This window comes from Mesoplodon densirostris, chromosome 8, assembly GCF_025265405.1.
Source record: "Mesoplodon densirostris isolate mMesDen1 chromosome 8, mMesDen1 primary haplotype, whole genome shotgun sequence".
Lineage (NCBI taxonomy): Eukaryota > Metazoa > Chordata > Mammalia > Artiodactyla > Ziphiidae > Mesoplodon > Mesoplodon densirostris.
In genome coordinates this window covers 106,687,193-106,707,874 of record NC_082668.1, presented here as the reverse complement: position 1 = coordinate 106,707,874, position 20,682 = coordinate 106,687,193, and the positions used below count along the sequence as shown (strand labels likewise).

Here is a 20,682-nt window from a genome sequence, read left to right as displayed (position 1 = left end):
AAATGGACAGTCTCTCTAAGGTGGTCTATGAACAGATCTTAGAGTTTCAACGTTCTGTGCTCCATCCATAGAAATCAAAGTCTTTTGTCTGAGAAAAGAGGTGGGACAGGAACTTCTGTGTATTGAGGGTTGCAAAGGAAAGGCCATGGTGGACCCCAGGGAAGGAAAGTGGACATGGTTTGGGGGATCCCGAGGCACAGATGGGCCTGTCACTTCTGGATACCTTATCTTTTGGAGAAGAATGAGCATGTATGATCATGAAGGCACTGGACACTAAGAACTGCCATTTGGTGGACAAAGAGAGGCCCCCACTTATAGGTACCAGCGACCTGGGGCTCAGTGGAGCCATTGTCCCATGGAGGGTCACTATCCAATCAGGGCCTGGTGGTGTTGTCAGGTGAGGCACATCAGACACCAAGGATTTAGACTCTTCAGTGTAGAGTGACCTCCTTTTGGGACAGTGAAAGACCCTGTAGCTCTTGTAATATATTCAGGGAAAGAGAGACCATGGCACCGATACTGACTTTCTTGCAGTCTCATCTGTAAGATCAGGGCTGGTTGATTTACCTTGAAGACTTGGCCACCATGGTGCAACCCTGTGTCATGGGATACTTTGCATCAGTTACAGTCAAAAATGTACATTTAATGACTATAGACTGAAAAGGAACAGGATCCCATTTACGTGTATCACTTATAAAGCCCTGTGCTTAGTGCATTGTTTTACAATGTTGGAGAAATCTTGAATGCATGTTGAAATCCCTACTGAATTAAATCTACAGTAGAATGGAGAGTCTAAGGCATGGAGTGTCCTTCTTCATGGGGATGGGATGAAAGTTGAATTAATGGATTAAGCTGGTATATAGGGTAGAATACAGTCTGTTGACTTTTTGCTGCTCTCTATTTTGACACCTTTCTCAAGTACATTGTCTTCTCTCTTTTTTTTAACAATTTTGTCTTCTTTAAAATTGAAGTATAGTTGATTTACAATGTTGTGCTAGTTTCAGGTATACAGACACACACACACACACACATACATATATATATTTCAGATTCTTTTCCCTTATAGGTTATTACAAGATGCTGAGTATAGTTCCCTGTGTTATACAGTAAATCCTTATTGATTATCTATTTTATATATAGTAGTGTGTATATATTAATACCAAACTCCTAATTTATCCTTCTCCCACCCTTTCCTCTTTGATAACTGTAAGTTTGTGTTCTATGTCTGTGGGTTTACTTCTGTTTTGTAAATAAGTTCATTTGTATCTTTTATTTTAGATTCCACAAATAAGTGGTATCATATGGTATTTGTCTTTCTCTGACTTACTTCACTTAGTATGATAATCTCTAGGTCCATCCATGTTGCTGCAGATGGCATTATTTCATTCATTTTAAGGCTTGAGAAATATTGTCTTCTTGCATGCTCTTTCTAAATCATTGCTAGGGACTCCCTCAAATGCTGTCTTGAGAAGGATTCTGAAGTCACAAATGGCATTAGTGAAAATGATTCAATAGTCCGTGTTGATTTCAAAAGTCCTACTTTTTCATTTAGCTCATTTCTTCTTTCTCTCCATTGTAGTGAATGGGGCTGAGTATCAGTGCCTCTTGACATTTTGGCATTTCTGCCAGCAACCAGAACAGCTGAGATGGATGTGGAATGGGGCAGGGGGTGCTGCACAGCAGTGTGACAAACAGCTCAGCCAGGAACACTCACATTTGTCAGGAGAGTTGGGTCAGATTGGGTGTAGAAGGCGTTTCCCATCTATTCCCATCTCTCTCTCCTACTTGCCCTTGGACCTACCATTGGAGAACAGAGCAGGGAAGTGCTCTAAAAACAGATAAGTTTTGGATAGGTCAGGCAGCTGCATGGACACAAGGACAACAGAGGACAGCAGAAGGGAAATGTGGGAGACGGAGTGGAGAGCACGGCCTGCAGTGATGTGGAGACACGGTCCAAAGACAATGCATTTCCAAGTTCTCCTGCTCCTTGTTGAACAAAGCATTGATCCCCACACCTGGCCTTACCTTAACCAGTGAGAATCCCTAAAGCATTTATTTGAAGTTCTTGCCACCAGGATCTTTCTGGGGACTGGGAATGTCCCCTGAGTGCCTCTCAAGGGCTTCTGGGTTCCCTGGCCTATTTCAAAGGTACTGGGGCCCATTAGACTTTCAGTGGAATGCAGCAGACAATCTCAGTTCCTCTAGACCCCCGCTGTCCTGAGGACCACCCTCCATGATTGTCTATCCAAAGAACACTCACAGAAAGGCTTGAGTGGAGCTAAATATTGGACCTTTTTAAGTGTTTTTAAAATTGAAAAATAGCTGATTTATAATGTTGTGTTAGTTTCTGGTATACAGCAAAGTGATTCAGTTATACATATATATATTATTTTTCATATTCTTTTCATTATGGTTTTTTACAGGATATTGAATATAGTTCCCTGTGCTATATAGTAGGACTTTGCTGTCTATCCATTCTCTATGTAATAGTTTGCATCTGCTAACCCCAAATTCCCAATCCATCCCTCCCATGCACCCCCTCCCCCTTGGCACCCACAAGTCTGTTCTCTGTGTCTGATACACTGGATTTTAAAGCAATGGAGGAAGGGGCATTTTACAAAGTCCTAGGCTTCTACCTTCAGCCTTGTCACCTTTCGCCCTTCTACACAGCCCCCACATTTGTCACCTTTCCCCCTTCTACTTTGGGTACAGTTTTGCTGTGGCAAATTGTTACCAGAGGAGGTGACACTGACCTCAGGAAAAGTAAAGGGGAAGAAGAGTTACTGCTACTCCCAAGTTCCCTGTGGGAACACTTGTGAATTTGCTTTGTTTAAAAGACAGCCTTGCCTCAGTTAATCTGCCGTCAGTGGGGATATTTCATCTTGAAAGGATATCAACCAGAAATCCAAAAATGCAGATTAAGGGGCAGTGGGGCACAGATGAGAGAGGGCCAGGTGCTTGCTCTGAGCTGGGAGCAGGTGGTGGCAGAGAAGGAGGAGGAGAAGGACCAGTAGAAGGCAGTGGTGGTGTCCTCGCTGGGGTGATGGTGCAGGTGCAGGTGCTTGGAGCTGGTGCAGAGCTGCCTGGCTGAGCGGTGCCTGGTCTGGGGTCTGCAGCACTGCCGATTCTCTCCCAGGGGCAGGGGGCGGGTGGGAAAATGCTGAGCAGGTTGATGAGTGTCAGCAGCAGGAGCCTGGAGCACGAGCACAGCTGCACCATGCACCTGCTGGATGACAGTGGGTACACCTGCGCCATCCAGGGAGATTCAAGATGGCAGAAGAGTAAGTGGATGTGGAGTTCATCTCTCTCCATGGATGCATAAGGAATACATTTATAAATGCGACAGTTCTCACAGAACACCAGCTGGAAACTAGCAGAAGAACTTGGACACTGGAAAGGACTATAAAGATCCTTGCATAACTGAGATGAGTGACTTGCAGAGTCTTGGTCCCTTGACCAGATGTTGGACCTGAGGCTCTGGAGTGGGAGCACCAAGTCCAGGATGGTGGACCACTAGAGAATTCCCAACCCCAAGGAAGATTAATCACCGAGAGCCCTCACGAAGGCCTCTATCTGAATCCAAGACCCAGCTCCACCCAACTGCCAGCAGCTCCCAGTGTTGGGCCCCTCACACCAAACAACAAACAAGACAGGAACACAAACCCACTCATCAGCACACAGACTACCTAAAGTCATACTAAGCTCCCAGACACCCCAAAACACACCACTTGACAAGGACCTGCTCTTCAGAGAGAAAAGACTCAGCTCCACCCACCAGAACGCAGATACCATTCCCTCCCATCAGGAAGCCTACACAAGACACTAGACCAACCCCACCACCAGGGGCAGAGAACAGAAGCAAGAGGAACTATGACCCTGCAGCCTAGGGAAAGGAGACCTCAAATACTGTAAATTAGACAAAATGAGAAGACAGAGAAATAACCTACAGGCAAAGGAGCAAGATAAAAACCCACAAGACCAAACAAATGAAGAAGAAACAGGCAAACTACCTGAAAAATTCAGAGTAGTGATAGTAAAGATGATCCAAAATCTTGGAAATAGAATAGAGAAAATACAAGAACTATTTCACAAGGACCTAGAAGAAGTAAAGAGCAAACAAACAGTGATGAACAACACAATAACTGAAATTAAAAATACTCTAGAGGGAATCAATAGCAGAATAACTGAGGCAGAAGAACAGTAAGTGAGCTGGAAGATAGAATGGTGGAAATAACTGACACATAGCAGAATAAAGAGAAAATAATGAAAAGAATGTAGGACAGTCTCAGAGACCCCTGGGACAACATTAAGTGCACCAACATTCAAATTATAGGCTCCCAGAAGAAGAATAATAAAAGAAAGTGTCTGAGAAAATATTTGAAGGGATTATAGTTGAAAACTTATGCAACATGGGACGGGAAATAGTCAATCAAGTCCAGGAAGTGCAGAGAGTCTCATGTAGGATAAATCGAAGAAGAAACATGCCGAGGCACGTATTAATCAAACTAACAAAAATTAAACACAAAGAAAAAATATTAAAAGCAGCAAGGGAAAAGCAACAAATAACATATAAGGGAATCCCCATAAGGTTAACAGCTGATCTTTCAGCAGAAACTCTACAGGCCAGAAGGGAGTGGTAAGATGTATTTAAAGTGAAGAAAGGGAAAAACCTACAACCAAGATTACTCTACCCAATAAGGATCTCATTCAGATTCAACAGAGAAATCAAAAGCTTTACAGACAAGCAAAAGTTAAGAGAATTCAGCACCATCAAACCAGCTTTACAGCAAATGCTAAGGGAACTTCTCTAGGCAGGAAACACAAGAGAAGGAAAAGACTTACAAAAACAAACCCAAAACAATCAAGAAAATGGTAATAGGAACATACATGTCAATAATTACATTGAATGTAAATGGATTAAATGCCCCAACCAAGGCACAGTCTGGCTAAATGGGTACAAAAAGAAGACCTGTATATGTGCTGTCTACAAGAGACCCACTTCAGACCTAAGGACACATACAGACTGAAAGTGAGAGGATGGAAAAAGATATTCTATACAAATGGAAATCAAAAGAAAGCTGGAGTAGCAATACTCATATCAGAAAATATAGACCTTAAAATAAAGACTATTACAAGATACAAGGAAGGACACTATATAATGATCAAGGGATCAATCCAAGAAGAAGATGTAACAATTGTAAATATCTATGCACCCAACATAGAGGCACCTCAATACATAAGGCAAATGATAACAGCCATAAAAGGGGAAATCAACAGTAACACAATAAAGGTAGGTGAATTTAACACCCCACTTACACCAATGGACAGATCATCCAAACAGAATATAAACAAGAAAACATAAGCTTTAAATGATACATTAGACCAGATGGACTTAATTGATATTTATATGACATTCCATCCAAAAACAATAGAATACACTTTCTTCTTGAGTGCACACAGAACATTCTCCAGGATAGATCACATCTTGGGTCACAAATCAAGCCTCAGTAAATTTAAGAAAATTGAAATCATATCAGTCAGCTTTTCCAACCACAACAGTATGAGACTACATATCAACTACAAAAAAGCAGATTAAAACAGCAATGGGATATCAAAAGCAAGCTGGCAGATTTTTTTTTTTAACAGTTGTACCCAGTACAGAGGAGGAAGTTCTCAGAGATGGCTGCCAAAAGCTTCCATGTCAGACAAACATAGGTTTGTTCCCCCACTGTCACTGCTAAGGAGGACTCTGGCTTTTGTTGAACCACCTAGCTTCTCCAAACCCAATTTGTGCATTTTTTAAATGAACGCAGTGTCATTGTGTAGAATACATGAGATACGCATGTTAGCGCTTAGCCTAATGCCAAATGCAGTATAAACTGTGGGCAATTTCTTGATGGATATCAAGGGCCTTACACTTTGACACATTAATTAACTTCTGGGGATCTAGCCTAAGGAGAAGAACACATCTAAACAACTACAAAAAATGATCAATGCAAGAATATGCTTATAGCCATGTGCTTGATGAATGCGTCATTAGAAATGTACTATTGGGAGAAGTTTGTTTGGAAACTGCTATTTGTTTTCAGAAATGCAGGACTATCACTAACAAATATATTTGAGACCTAAGGATGTATTTTCAGGATTATGAGGCTGTACAATCTGAAGGATTAATCTGTTCTAGGACTAGGAGCTGTCCTAGGTATCTAACCCCACTACCTGGCCACTTTAGTGCAAAGTTGAATTCAGGCAGCCAGGCAAGCCAGGGCATTCCTCTTTCAGAAATCCCTGTCTTTTTTTTTTTTTTTTTTTTTGCAGAAGTGACACTGGCTATGGAAATAGGTGGAGCTTAACCTCTTTCATTGGCATTGAGAGATTTACAGGGGACAAGGAGTGTCTATGAATAGAATAGACTGTGTTTGCCAAGGGAGAGGGGCGTGGGGGAGGGATGGATAGGGAGTTTGGGATTAGCAGATGCAAACTATTTTTTTTTTTGACCATCTTTTTTTTTAGGATTTTTTTTCTTTATTTTTTATTTTTTTTGCTTTATAACAAATTTAATCAGTTATACATATACATATGTTCCCATATCCCCTCCCTTTTGCGTCTCCCTCCCACCCTCCTTATCCCACCCCTCCAGGCGGTCATAAAGCACTGAGCTGATCTCCCTGTGCTATGCGGTTGCTTCCCATTAGCTATCTACCTTACCTTTGGTAGTGTATATATGTCCATGCTGCTCTTTCACTTTGTCACAGCTTACCCTTCCTCCTCCCCATATCCTCAAGTCCATTCTCTAGTAGGTCTGTGTCTTTACTCCTGTCTTACCCCTATGTTCTTCATGACATTTTTTTTTCTTAAATTCCATATATATGTGTCAGCATACAGTATTTGTCTTTCTCTTTCTGACTTACTTCACTCTGTATGACAGACTCTAGGTCCATCCACCTCATTACAAATAGCTAAATTTCGTTTCTTTTTATGGCTGAGTAATATTCCATTGTATATATGTGCCACATCTTCTTTACCCATTCATCTGATGATGGACATTTAGGTTGTTTCCATCTCCAGGCTATTGTAAATAGGGCTGCTATGAACATTTTGGTACATGTCTCTTTTTGAATTATGGTTTTCTCAGGGTATATGCCCAGTAGTGGGATTGCTGGATCATATGGTAGTTCTATTTGTAGTTTTTTAAGGAATCTCTATACCGTTCTCCATAGTGGCTGTACCAATTCACATTCCCACCAGCAGTGCAAGAGTGTTCCCTTTTTTCCACACCCTCCCCAGCATTTATTGTTTCTAGATTTTTTGATGATGGCCATTCTGACTGGTGTGAGATGATATCTCATTGTAGTTTTGATTTGCATTTCTCTAATGAGTAAAGATGTTGAGCATCCTTTCATGTGTTTGTTGGCAGTCTGTATATCTTCTGTGGAGAAATGTCTATTTAGGTCTTCTGCCCATTTTTGGATTTTTTTTTTGTTTTTTTTGTTATTGAGCTGCATGAGCTGCTTATAAATTTTGGAGATGAATCCTTTGTCAGTTGCTTCATTTGCAAATATTTTCTCCCATTCTGAGGGTTGTCTTTTGGTCTTGTTTATGGTTTCCTTTGCTGTGCAAAAGCTTTTAAGTTTCATTAGGTCCCATGTGTTTATTTTTGTCTTTATTTCCATTTCTCTAGGAGGTGGGTCCAAAAGGATCTTGCTGTGATTTATATCATAGAGTGTTCTGCCTATGTTTTCCTCTAAGAGTTTGATAGTGTCTGGCCTTACATTTAGGTCTTTAATCCATTTTGAGCATATTTTTGTGTATGGTGTTAGGGAGTGATCTAATCTCATACTTTTATGTGTCCTTATCCAGTTTTCCAAGCACCACTTATTGAAGAGACTGTCCTTTCTTCACTGTACATTCCTGCCTCCTTTATCAAAGATAAGGTGACCATATGTCCGTGGGTTTATCTCTGGGCTTTCTATCCTGTTCCATTGATCTATCTTTCTGTTTTTGTGCCAGTACCATACTGTCTTGATTACTGTAGCTTTGTAGTATAGTCTGAAGTCAGGGAGCCTGATTCCTCCAGCTCCATTTTTCGTTCTCAAGATTGCTTTGGCTATTCGGGGTCTTTTGTGTTTCCATACAAATTGTGAAATTTTTTGTTCTTGTTCTGTGAAAAATGCCAGCGGTAGTTTGATAGGGATTGCATTGAATCTGTAGATTGCTTTGGGTAGTAGAGTCATTTTCACAATGTTGATTCTTCCAATCCAAGAACATGGTACATCTCTCCATCTATTTGTATCATCTTTAATTTCTTTCATCAGTGTCTTATAATTTTCTGCATACAGGTCTTTTGTCTCCTTAGGTAGATTTATTCCTAGATATTTTATTCTTTGGGTGGCAATGGTAAATGGGAGTGTTTCCTTGATTTCACTTTCAGATTTTTCATCATTAGTATACAGGAATGCCAGAGATTTCTGTGCATTAATTTTGTATCCTGCAACTTTACCAAATTCATTGATTAGCTCTAGGAGTTTTCCGGTAGCATCTTTAGGATTCTCTATGTATAGTATCATGTCATCTGCAAACAGTGACAGCTTTACTTCTTCTTTTCCAATTTGGATTCCTTTTATTTCCTTTTCTTCTCTGATTGCTGTGGCTAAAACTTCCAAAACTATGTTGAATAAGTGTGGTGAGAGTGGGCAACCTTGTCTTGTTCCTGATCTTAGTGGAAATGGTTTCAGTTTTTCACCATTGAGGACGATGCTGGCTGTGGGTTTGTCATATATGGCCTTTATTATGTTGAGGAAAGTTCCCTCTATGCCTACATTCTGCAGGGTTTTTATCATAAATGGGTGTTGAATTTTGTCGAAAGCTTTCTCTGCATCTATTGAGATGATCATATGGTTTTTCTCCTTCAATTTGTTAATACGGTGTATCACATTGATTGATTTGCGTATATTGAAGAATCTTTGCATTCCTGGAATAAACCCCACTTGATCATGGTGTATGATCCTTTTAATGTGCTGTTGGATTCTGTTTGCTAGTATTTTGTTGAGGATTTTTGCATCTATGTTCATCAGTGATATTGGCCTGTAGTTTTCTTTCTTTGTGACATCCTTGTCTGGTTTTGGTATCAAGGTGATGGTGGCCTCGTAGAATGAGTTTGGGAGTGTTCCTCCCTCTTCTATATTTTAGAAGAGTTTGAGAAGGATAGGTGTTAGCTCTTCTCTAAATGCTTGATAGAAATCGCCTGTGAAGCCATGTGGTCCTGGGCTTTTGTTTGTTGGAAGATTTTTTATCACAGTTTCAATTTCAGTGCTTTTGATTAGTCTGTTCATATTTTCTATTTCTTCCTGACTCAGTCTTGGCAGGTTGTGTATTTCTAAGAATTTGTCCATTTCTTCCAGGTTGTCCATTTTATTGGCATAGAGTTACTTGTAGTAATCTCTCATGATCTTTTGTATTTCTGCAGTGTCAGTTGTTACTTCTCCTTTGTCATTTCTAATTCTATTGATTTGAGTCTTCTCCCTTTTTTTCTTGATGAGTCTGGCTAATGGTTTATCAATTTTGTTTATCTTCTCAAAGAACCAGCTTTTAGTTTTATTGATCTTTGCTATCGTTTCCTTCATTTCTTTTTCATTTATTTCTGATCTGATTTTTATGATTTCTTTCCTTCTGCTAACTTTGGGATGTTTTTGTTCTTCTTTCTCAATTGCTTTAGGTGCGAGGTTAGGTTGTTTATGCGAGATGTTTCCTGTTTCTTAAGGTGGGATTGTATTGCTATAAACCTCCCCCTTAGAACTGCTTTTGCTGCATCCCATAGGTTTTGGGTCGTTGTGTCTCCATTGTCATTTGTTTCTAGGTATTTTTAAATTTCCTCTTTGATTTCTTCAGTGATCACTTCGTTATTAAGTAGTGTATTGTTTAGCCTCCATGTGTTTGTATTTTTTCAGCTCTTTTCCTGTAATTGATATCTAGTCTCATAGCATTGTGGTCAGAAAAGATACTTGATACAATTTCAATTTTCTTAAATTTACCAAGGCTTGATTTGTGACCCAAGATATGATCTATCCTGGAGAATGTTCCATGAGCACTTGAGAAAAATGTGTATTCTGTTGTTTTTGGATGGAATGTCCGATAAATATCAATTAAGTCCATCTTGTTTAATGTATCATTTAAAGCTTGTGTTTCCTTATTTATTTTCATTTTGGATGATCTGTCCATTGGTGAAAGTGGGGTGTTAAAGTCCCCTACTATGATTGTGTTACTGTCGATTTCTCCTTTTATGGCTGTTAGTATTTGCCTTATGTATTGAGGTGCTCCTATGTTGGGTGCATAAATATTTACAATTGTTATATCTTCTTCTTGGATCGATCCCTTGATCATTATGTAGTGTCCTTCTTTGTCTCTTCTAATAGTCTTTATTTTAAAGTCTATTTTGTCTGATATGAGAATTGCTACTCCAGCTTTCTTTTGGTTTCCATTTGCATGGAATATCTTTTTCCATCCCCTTACTTTCAGTCTGTATGTGTCTCTAGGTCTGAAGTGGGTCTCTTGTATACAGCATATATATGGGTCTTGTTTTTGTATCCATTTAGCCAATCTGTGTCTTTTGGTGGGAGCATTTAGTCCATTTACATTTAAGGTAATTATTGATATGTATGTTCCTATTCCCATTTTCTTAATTGTTTTGGGTTCGTTATTGTAGGTATATTCCTTCTATTGTGTTTCTTGCCTGGAGAAGTTCCTTTAGCATTTGTTATAAAGCTGGTTTGGTGGTGCTGAACTCTCTCAGCTTTTGCTTGTCTGTAAAGGTTTTAATTTCTCCATCAAATCTGAATGAGATCCTTGCTGGGTAGAGTAATCTTGGTTGCAGGTTTTTCTCCTTCATCACTTTAATTATGTCCTGCCACTCCCTTCTGGCTTGTAGAGTTTCTGCTGAGAGATCAGCTGTTATCCTGATGGGGATTCCCTTGTGTGTTATTTGTTGTTTTTGCCTTGCTGCTTTTAATATGATTTCTTTGTGTTTAATTTTTGACAGTTTGATTAATATGTGTCTTGGCGTATTTCTCCTTGGATTTATTCTGTATTTGACTCTCTGTGCCTCCTGGACTTCATTGATTATTTCATTTCCCATATTAGGGAAGTTTTCAACTATAATCTCTTCAAATATTTTCTCAGTCCCTTTCTTTTTCTCTTCTTCTTCTAGAACCCCTATAATTCGAATGTTGGTGCATTTAATGTTGTCCCAGAGGTCTCTGAGACTGTCCTCTGTTCTTTTCATTCTTTTTTCTTTATTTTGCTCTGCAGCAGTTATTTCCACTATTTTATCTTCCACCTCTCTTATCCATTCTTCTGCCTCAGTTATTCTGCTATTCATCCCATCTAGAGTATTTTTCATTTCATTTATTGTGTTTTTAATCGATGCTTGATTCATCTTTAGTTCTTCTAGGTCCTTGTTAACTGTTTCTTACATTTTGTCTATTCTATTTCCAAGATTTTGGATCTTGGAAATAGAATCTTGGATCAGCTTTACTATCTTTATTCTGAATTCTTTTTCAGTTAGACTGCCTATTATCTCTTCATTTGTTAGGTCTGGTTGGTTTTTATCTTGCTCCTTCACCTGCTGTGTGTTTTTCTGTCTTCTCATTTTGCTTATGTTACTGTTTTGGGGGTCTCCTTTTTGCAGGCTGCTGGTTCGTAGTTCCTGTTGTTTTTGTTGTCTGTCCCCAGTGGCTAAGGTTGGTTTAGTGGGTTGTGTAGGCTTTCTGGTGGAGGGGACTAGTGCCTGTGTTCTGGTGGATGAGGCTGGATCTTGTCTTTCTGATGTGCAGTTCCACGTCTGGTGGTGTGTTTTGGGGTGTCTGCGGACTTTTTATGATTTTAGGCCACCTCTCTGCTAATGGGTGGCGTCGTGTTCCTGTCTTGCTAGTTGTTTGGCATAGGATGTCCAGCACTGTAGCTTTCTTGTCGTTGAGTGAAGCTGGGTGCTGGTGTTGAGATGGAGATCTCTGGAAGATTTTCGCCATTTGATATTATGTGGAGCTGGGAGGTCTCTTGTGAACCAGTGTCCTGAAGTTGACTCTCCCACCTCAGAGGCACAGCACTGACTCCTGGCTCCTCAATTTGGGATGATTTGTTGTCTATTCATGTATTCCACAGATGCAGGATACATCAAGTTGATTGTGGAGGTTTGATCTGCTGCTTCTCAGGCTGCTGGGAGAGGTTTCCCTTTCTCTTCTTTGTTCTCACAGCTCCTCGGTCTCAGCTTTGGATTTGGCCCTGCCTCTGCATGTAGGTCGCCGGAGGGCGTCTGTTCTTTGCTCAGACAGGACAGGGTTAAAGGAGCAGCCTCTTCCGGGACTCTGGCTCACACAGGCCTGGCGGGAGGGAGGGGCACGGAGTGCGGCTTGAGCCGCAGCGGCAGAGGTCGGCGTGACGTTGCACCAGCCCGAGGCGCGCCGTGCGTTCTCCCAGGGAAGCCGCCCCTGGATCCCGGGACCCCGGCAGTGGCGGGCTGCACAGGCTCCCAGAAGGGCGGTGTGGACAGTGACCTGTGCTCGCACACAGGCTTCTTGGTGGCGGCAGCAGCAGCCCCAGCGTCCCACGCCCGTCACTGGGCTCCGCGCTTTCATCTGCGACTTGCGCCCATCTGTGGAGCTCCTTTAAGCAGCGTTCTTAATCCCCTCTTCTCAGGCACCAGGAAACCAAGAGGGAAGAAAAAGTCTCTTGCCTCTTCGGCAGCTCCAGAGTTTTCCCGGACTCCTTCCCGGCTAGCTGTGGCACATTAGCCCCCTTCAGGCTGAGTTCTCGCCGCCAGCCCCAGTCCTCTCCCTGCGCTCTGACTGAAGCCCGAGCTTCAGCTTCCAGCCAGATGCAAACTATTATATATAGAATGGATAAACAACAAGGTCCTGCTGTATAGTCCAGGGAACTATATTCAGTATCCTGTAGTAAAATATAATGGAAAAGAACATGAAAAAAATGAATATATATATATATATATATATATATATATATATATATATATATATATATATATATAACTGAATCACTTTGCTGTACAGTAGAAATTAACACAACATTGTAAATCAATTATAATTCAATAAAAGAAGTTTAAAAAAGATGTGTCTATGACTATTTAGAGGAAAATACTGCATTACACTTACCTGAATAAGCTCACCACATTGTTGTAGAGGTTGGCCATAAAAATTCCAAATGGCTTTCATATTGTAACACATATTCATAATCTAGACAGTATTCCAGGCTTTCTCCTTATTCATCCAGTAAAAGTGACTCCAGCACATGGCTCAGCTGGGCACATATATACATTTGTTTATTTTCCTGTAACTTCCTCAAATAAACTTGGACCCATTTTCCCTCACTTATGCAAAGGATAATCTTCTTCTACTTCTTCCTGGTTCTAGTCTACACACACTTAATACTCCCCACCTCTGGTCCTCTCATGCATCCCCCCCCCCCACTGACTCCCCATGTTACTAAAAATACTCTTAATACATTAAAAATCTGGCCAATGTCACTTTACTGCTTCTAACTCTTAATGATATCTTTGGCAAGCATAAACTCACCTCCTTCATGGTCCATGGCCCTCTCTGTCCCACTTCAAGTTCAGAAATGACTCATTCCCCAGGGATGCCATTTTGCTAATTTTTCCAAGCCTTTGCAAACACCATGCCATCTGCTGAGAAGGTTGACTGGGCACTCACTCTTGTCTTTCCCCAGTTCCTTCCAGGAAAACATTGCCTCCCTTTGCTTCTTTAGCTATTTCTTCTACCAGGCTGCCCTGGGAACATTCCACTTTGTAACAAAGTTTTCTCATGTTTATCTCTTTGAAAGGTATCCCAGTGTTTGGCACTTAGTTGACTTGCAGTACAGCATTATTCAATGAATGAATGTAATTAGCTTTATCTCTGGATCCCTAGAAACTTCTGATGCTTCCCATCCCCCCACCCACCCTGGGTCTTGGATGACCCTGTTTACAGATAGCACCATGATGCAGAAAAAAGAATGGAAAACAATCTTATGGGTGTGTCTGAACAAAGCTGACATATTTTTCCCTTTAAGATCTTGCTGCTGTATGTAAAATGATCCTGAAATTAAGGTCAGCTCCAGGTGGTTGTTTATATCAGCAGTCAGATCGCAGAATAAAAAATGGCTTTTATATATTTGATTTTTATTGTTTTCCAGGGCAATGTCACTTTTTCCTGCTCTGAACCACAAATTGTTCCCATCACATTTGTCAACTCGAGCAGCAGTTATTTGCTGCTGCCTGGCACCCCCCAAATCGATGGGCTTTCGGTGAGTTTCCAGTTTCGAACGTGGAACAAGGATGGTCTGCTTCTGTCCACGATGCTCTCTGAGGGTTCAGGGACCCTGCTGCTGAGCCTGGAGGATGGAACCCTGAGACTCGTGATCCAGAAAATGACAGAACGTGCAGCTGAAATCCTCACAGGTACTGTCTGATGACAACTTCTATGTCGGTTTCTTGTTCAGCCAAGTTGATACATGTTTGAGAATCTGACCACAACATACAGGCTCCAGCTCCCAGGGATGTAGGATGACCAGTCTTCACAAATTTACTCTAAGTCTGAAGATCCAACATTTGTTTTCTTTTTTTCTTCTTTTTTAAATTTTGTATTGGAGTATAGTTGATTTACAATGTCGTGTTAGTTTCAGGTGTACAGCAAAGTGATTCAGTTATACATAGATATGTATCTATTATTTTTCAGATTCTTTTCCCATCTAGGTGATTACAGAGTATTGAATATACTTCCTTATGCTATACAGTAGGTCCTTGTTGTTTATCTATTTTATATATAGTCGTGTGTATCTGTTAATCCCAACCTCGTAATTTATTTCTCCCCTCATCTTTCCCCTTTGGTAACCATAAGTTTGTTTTCCAAGTCTGTGGGTCTGTTTCTGTTTTGTAAACAAGTTCATTTGTATCATTATTTTTAGTTCAATATATAAGTGATATCATATGATATTTGTCTTCCTCTGTTTGACTTACTTCACTTAATATGATAAACTCTAGGTCCAATCATGTTACTGCAAATGACAATGTTTCATTCTTTTTTATGGTTGAGTAATATTCCATTATATATATATATATATATATATATATATATATATATATATATACCACATCTTCTTTATCCATTCATCTGTCAGTGGGCATTTAGGTGGCTTCCATGTCTTGGCTATTGTAAACAGTGTTGCAATGAACATTGGGGTGCATGTATCTTTTCGAATTACAGTTTTCTGTGGATATATGCCCAGGAGTGGGATTGCTGGATCATACAGTAACTCTAGTTTTAGTTTTTTAAGGAACCTCCATACTGTTCTCCATAGTGGTTCCACCAATTTACATTCCTACCAACAGTGCAAGAGGGTTCCCTTTTCTCCTCACCCTCTCCAGAATTTATTATTTGTAGACTTTTTGATCATGACCATTCTGACTGGTGTGAGGTGATACCTTATGTTAGTTTTGATTTGCATTTCTCTAATAATTAGCGATGTTGAGCATCTTTTCATAAAAGTTTTTAAAATGGTTCCCAAAAAGCTGAAGATTGGAAAGTACTTTCTTTTATAGCAATAGAGTATAGGTCCTAATGTATAGCAACATGGAATAGATGTATGAATAACATCTTGACTCTTCTATCTGCCATTCCTTCAACATGGAGCCATGGAATTTTCTCCCTCCTTCTCTACTTGTTATCTTACTGATGTCCCCTGTCCTTCTGGAAGCAATGTGTTCACTTAGTGACAAGTTCTTAGCGAGGTCAGACCACCTGCAGGCATTGGATTGGGGGCTAAGGCAGGCTGCTAGGTCAACAAGTCCTGAGAAGCCTTCCTGGCTCTACAGCCTGAATCAAAACCCCTCCTCTGCACTCTGGGCCAATATCCATCCTGGATTATAGGACACTTATTTAATTTAAATGTCTTTATTTAATTTAAATGTCTTTCTTTTTTATTTATTAATTTAATTTAACTTAAATGTCTTTCTTCCCCCACTGGACTGTGAGTTTTGTTATGCAAATAAATTAGAGGAAATTGAGTTAAGTAGTAAAGGACGTGACTTAATAGTCAAGATCAGGTCAGGCTATGGGAAAGCCTCCGATGTCAATGGGTGAACAAAAAAGCCCATTGAACCTGTTACCGAACCAAACTTGGGTCTGCTCACCCATGTGCAGTAAAGCCAATCTACTGACACCGAATTGTGGTGAAGGAAAGTGCAGATTTTATTGTAGGGCACCAAACAAGGAGAAGGGGCTGCTCATGCTCAAAAGACCTGAACTCCCCAATAGCTTTCAGGTAAGGGGTTTTAAGGCAGTGTGAGGGAGGGAGCTGCAGGGTATATGATCAGCTTGTGCACAGTTCTCAGATTGGTTGGCATCAAGGTGAAGTTTCTAGCATCAACCTTCTAGTTTCAACCAGTCTAGAGTCTGTGTTGTTGTGGTCAGCAATTTTCATCTCGGGGGGTGGTCAGCTTCCTGTAAAAAAAAAAAAAAAAAACCTTTGGAATATGTGTCAGGCCTTTATCTTTATCTTTCAGGGAACTGGGAATTTGGTGATTCTGCCATGTGGCTGATTTATAGTCTAAATTGTTACCAGTTTCCCAGCCCAACAGCTATCCCTTATTTCTACATCTTCACATTCCTAATCATTAACTGTTTTTTTTTTCCTAATCATTAACTCTTTTTTTTTTTTAATATGTTGGGGGTAGGAGTTTATTAATTAATTTATTTATTTTTGCTGTGTTGGGTCTTCGTTTTTGTGCGAGGGCTTTCTCTAGTTGTGGCAAGCGGGGGCCACTCTTCATCACAGTGCACGGGCCTCTCACTGTCGCAGCCTCTCCTATTGTGGAGCACAGGCTCCAGACACGCGGGCTCAGTAGTTGTGGCTTATGGGCCTAGTCGCTCCACGGCACATGGAATCCTCCAAGAGCAGGGCTCGAACTTGCATCCCCTGCATTAGCAGGCAGACTCTCAACCACTGCACCACCAGGGAAGCCCTAATCATTAACTCTTGAGCAGCCTTTTGAGACTCAGTGTAGGCATGGGAGACTAAAGTAAAAGCCTATTACTTCAAAGGAAGGGACACAGGGTCTTTTATACAGTTTCAAACCCCTAGAAATAACAGAAGGGCCTGGGTCTGTGAGTCAGAGAGGCAGGTTCCAAAAGCACCTTTTACCCTTACTAGTTAGTCTGGGGCCCTAGATGAACTTAACTTTGTCTCCCATGTAAGTGAGAGTGCATTTGTTATCTACAGCTGCATAACAAATTATACCAACATATATTAGTTGAAAACCACACATGTTATGTCTGATTTTCTAAGAGTCAGGAATTCAGGAGCCCTTTGGGCGATTCTGGATGCAGCAGGGGCGACAGTTATCTCAAGGTTCAACCGGTTCTAACTCTGCTTCCAGGCTAACTCATGTGGCTGTGGACAGACCTCAGAAGATCCAAACTTATCCCCACGCCATCTCCAGAAGGCTGCCTCATTGATAGGGCAGCACTCTTACCCCAGAGTGAGTGACCCTGGAGAGAATGGGAAAGAACCACCAGGACAAAAGACACAGTCTTTGTATATCTCATCCCATCCTTTTCATCATATTCTATTCATTAGAAAAAAGCGAATAACTGTAGCCCTTGCTCAAGTCAAAGGGATTGTACCAGGGTTCAGATATTAGGAGTCAGAGCCAGCCTCGGCACGTGCTTGGTGCCGGCAGCAGTAACCGAGGGAGATGAACAGGGTCCCAGCAGCGTGGCCACCGAGCTTGAGAGGGTCTGGGGGTGGCAGTGCTCCAAGTCTGAGGGGCTCCATCCCAGCAGCCACACCAGGAGGAAGACAAAAGAGAATGAAAGAAGCAGATAATCTTGAAAGAATAAAGGAAGAATGGGTTTGTGAAACAGAATCTGACCTCCAACCTCTTAGTGATAATCAGCAAACAAATTGTGACTATTTTGTTGACAGCCTTTTGGAGGAAACTCAGAAGGTTGGTGTCAAATGTTTGTCTGCTACTGAACAAAAGAAACTGGTAGGTGTAAGTACAAAATTATGGAAAAATGGATTCACAGTCAGTGATGATTTCAGAAGTTATTTTGATGGTGCAGCTCAGCAGTTTCTGAATTCCATCAAAAAAGGGGAATTACCTTTAGAATTACAGGGTTTTTGATAATGAGGAGGTTGATGTTAAAGTTGAAGATAAAAATGAAGTATGTATGTCAACAAAGCCTGTGTTCCAGCCCTTCTCAGGACAGGGTCACAGACTGGGAAGTGCTACACCAAAAATTGTTTCTAAAGCAAAGTGTATTAAAGTTGAGAATAAAAATTAGTTGTCTACTGTCTCACTAAACAGCCTGGAACCCATCACTAGTGTACAGATCTGGTTAGCCAATGGGAAAAGGAGTGTCCAGAAATTTAACATTTCTTATAGGATAAGCCACATCAAAGACTTCATCGAAAAACACCAAGGATCTCAAATAAGTCCTTCCTTTTCCCTGGCAAGAGATCTTCCTTTCCTCAAATTGCTAGAGGAAACACTCACACTAGATATTAGGAGTCATGGATCATTGGGGACCATCTTAGCGTCTACTTACAAAATGAAATTAAAAATAAATCCTTACATCACAAGACTGTGACGATGATTAAATATGAGATAGTGGATCTAAACCCTTTAGCACAGTGTTGAGAAGCTATTTAGCAAATTTCTTTTTCCTCCACACTGACTCAAAACCTCAGGCAAAAACAGGCCTCACTCCTTAGAGTCATAAAAGCTGAGTGAATTTGTGCAGTCATGGGACTTTTATGAATTTCTAAGATTTCTAGTCATGGAGGTGAGTTAATCACTTAGAAACATAACATTTCTCATGTGCAGAGTTATAAAAGTTAAACCTCGATCCTCCTTATTTGAAGAAGAAAAATTGTGAGCTGGCGTTGGGCTGTTTCTCTCCAACCAGCGAGATGGTTGAGTACAGAGACTTGTAGGGCTCAGGTCAAAAATGCAGTTTTAATATAGTACAGGCCCCAGTGGCACTTTGCTCTAAAGCATTACCTGTATTTTTAAGCATGTGTCAGTCCATTAAAATGTGTTTATGACTGAGAGAGAGGCTGGTTAAAGCTGCCCCAATATCCAGCAAAGAGGGAGAAAAAAATCATGTTATTTTAGACCTGTCTCTCAAAAAAAATCAAACAAGTAAAAGAAAGACTTAAAAACATTGTGACGTCTGTCTCAGAAAACTCTTGCTTGCTTCTTTCTTCAAGAATTTCCTGAATTTTGGAAAATTCAGAAATTTTAGAATTTCTTTTATTTTTCTTTGAAATGGATCAAGGCTTTGTGCCTACTGGCATTGTTCTACCTGGGGGAAAAAGAAAGGTAAACAAACAAAAAAATCAGACTAACAAAAACAGTTTTCTCCTCCCACACATTTCTGAAGAACCTTGTTTTCCAAGTACTTGAGATTGTATTGGCTTTATAAGAGAAAAATCTCACATGAGAAATTAGAAAAATAATAAACATTGTTCTAATAATTTTGAGGGCCACTGGGGCTACCCTTGACACATGGTACCTCATGGAAAATAGAAAATGGCACATTATTAATTGAACAGGGAATCCAGATATTTAAAGATTTACTTGAGAGTAGTTCATGTGTTTCTAACGTCTTGGGTCTAAAAGAGAAGGTGACCCCTGTGGGAAGGTCAGCACACGGATGCCTGGCACATTCACTCCTGTTACCAAAGCTTCATACAGTGTGCATAGTTTTTTGGGGGTGTGGTTATTTTGTGCAGTTTGCATTGGATATCAGGAAGAGCAGTCCAAATGAAATCGTCCTCAAAATAGGAGGCATCTGAATTTAGTTGTTCTAAGGGATGAAGTTTTAAGGAGTTGAAGGACAATGGTATAATCCCTCCCTTGTATTTTTCTTTATTTTCTATTTTTGTCATTTCCTTTCTTGAAAGCCTTGTACATATGAATATGAGGCAAAGTCAAGGGCATCCTTTCACTGTAAGTGATATGACAGTAGAACCAACAATTACTGTGAATCTCATGCAGGTCAGGCATTATGCAAGGACCTTGTCATACAATACTACAGAAAAAAAAAAAGAGCTCATGAAATATATGAAGTGGTTCTTATTTTACCAACAGGCACAAGGGGAAATTGAGAGTCAGAAATTAAGTTCAAGTGATCAAGCAGGTGTTCAAGCTCAGGCCTTTCCTTTGCATCCCCAAGTCCATGGTCACCACAGTATATCTTGCTGCCCTGAATATTTATTCGTGATATGGTCAGGTGTTTATAAAGAATTCAGGCTTCCCTGGTGGTGCAGTGGTTGAGAGTCCGCCTGGTGATGCAGGGGACAAAGGTTCGTGCCCCGGTCCAGGAGGATCCCACATGCCGCGGAGTGGCTGGGCCTGTGAGCCATGGCTGCTGAGCCTGCACGTCAGAGCCTGTGCTCCACGACGGGAGAGGCCACAACAGTGAGAGGTCCACGTACCGCAAAAAAAAAAAAAAAAAGAATTCAAATGCAGAGAAACTCTGCTTTAGATGAAAGATGAAATGATGTACAGTACGCTGTTAACAAAAGTAGCCTATGTAGTATCTAAAGTTGGGGTTTCCCAAAACATTTCACTTGGTGGTCCCATCAATAGACAGATTTGGGGGTTAA

The 20,682-nt window shown here is 40.7% G+C and overlaps 1 protein-coding gene and 1 pseudogene across 1 annotated transcript in view; both read left to right on the top strand.

Annotated features, from left to right (window-relative positions):
• Positions 1–20,682, top strand: part of CNTNAP5 (contactin associated protein family member 5) — a 914,769-nt gene that overhangs the window by 495,140 nt on the left and 398,947 nt on the right. Inside the window, exon 8 of the mRNA XM_060106110.1 lies at positions 14,203–14,467. Within this exon, the coding sequence (XP_059962093.1) occupies positions 14,203–14,467 (265 nt within the window). The remainder of the gene's footprint in view (positions 1–14,202; positions 14,468–20,682) is intronic.
• Positions 17,876–18,659, top strand: LOC132495400 (UBX domain-containing protein 2A-like; annotated as a pseudogene).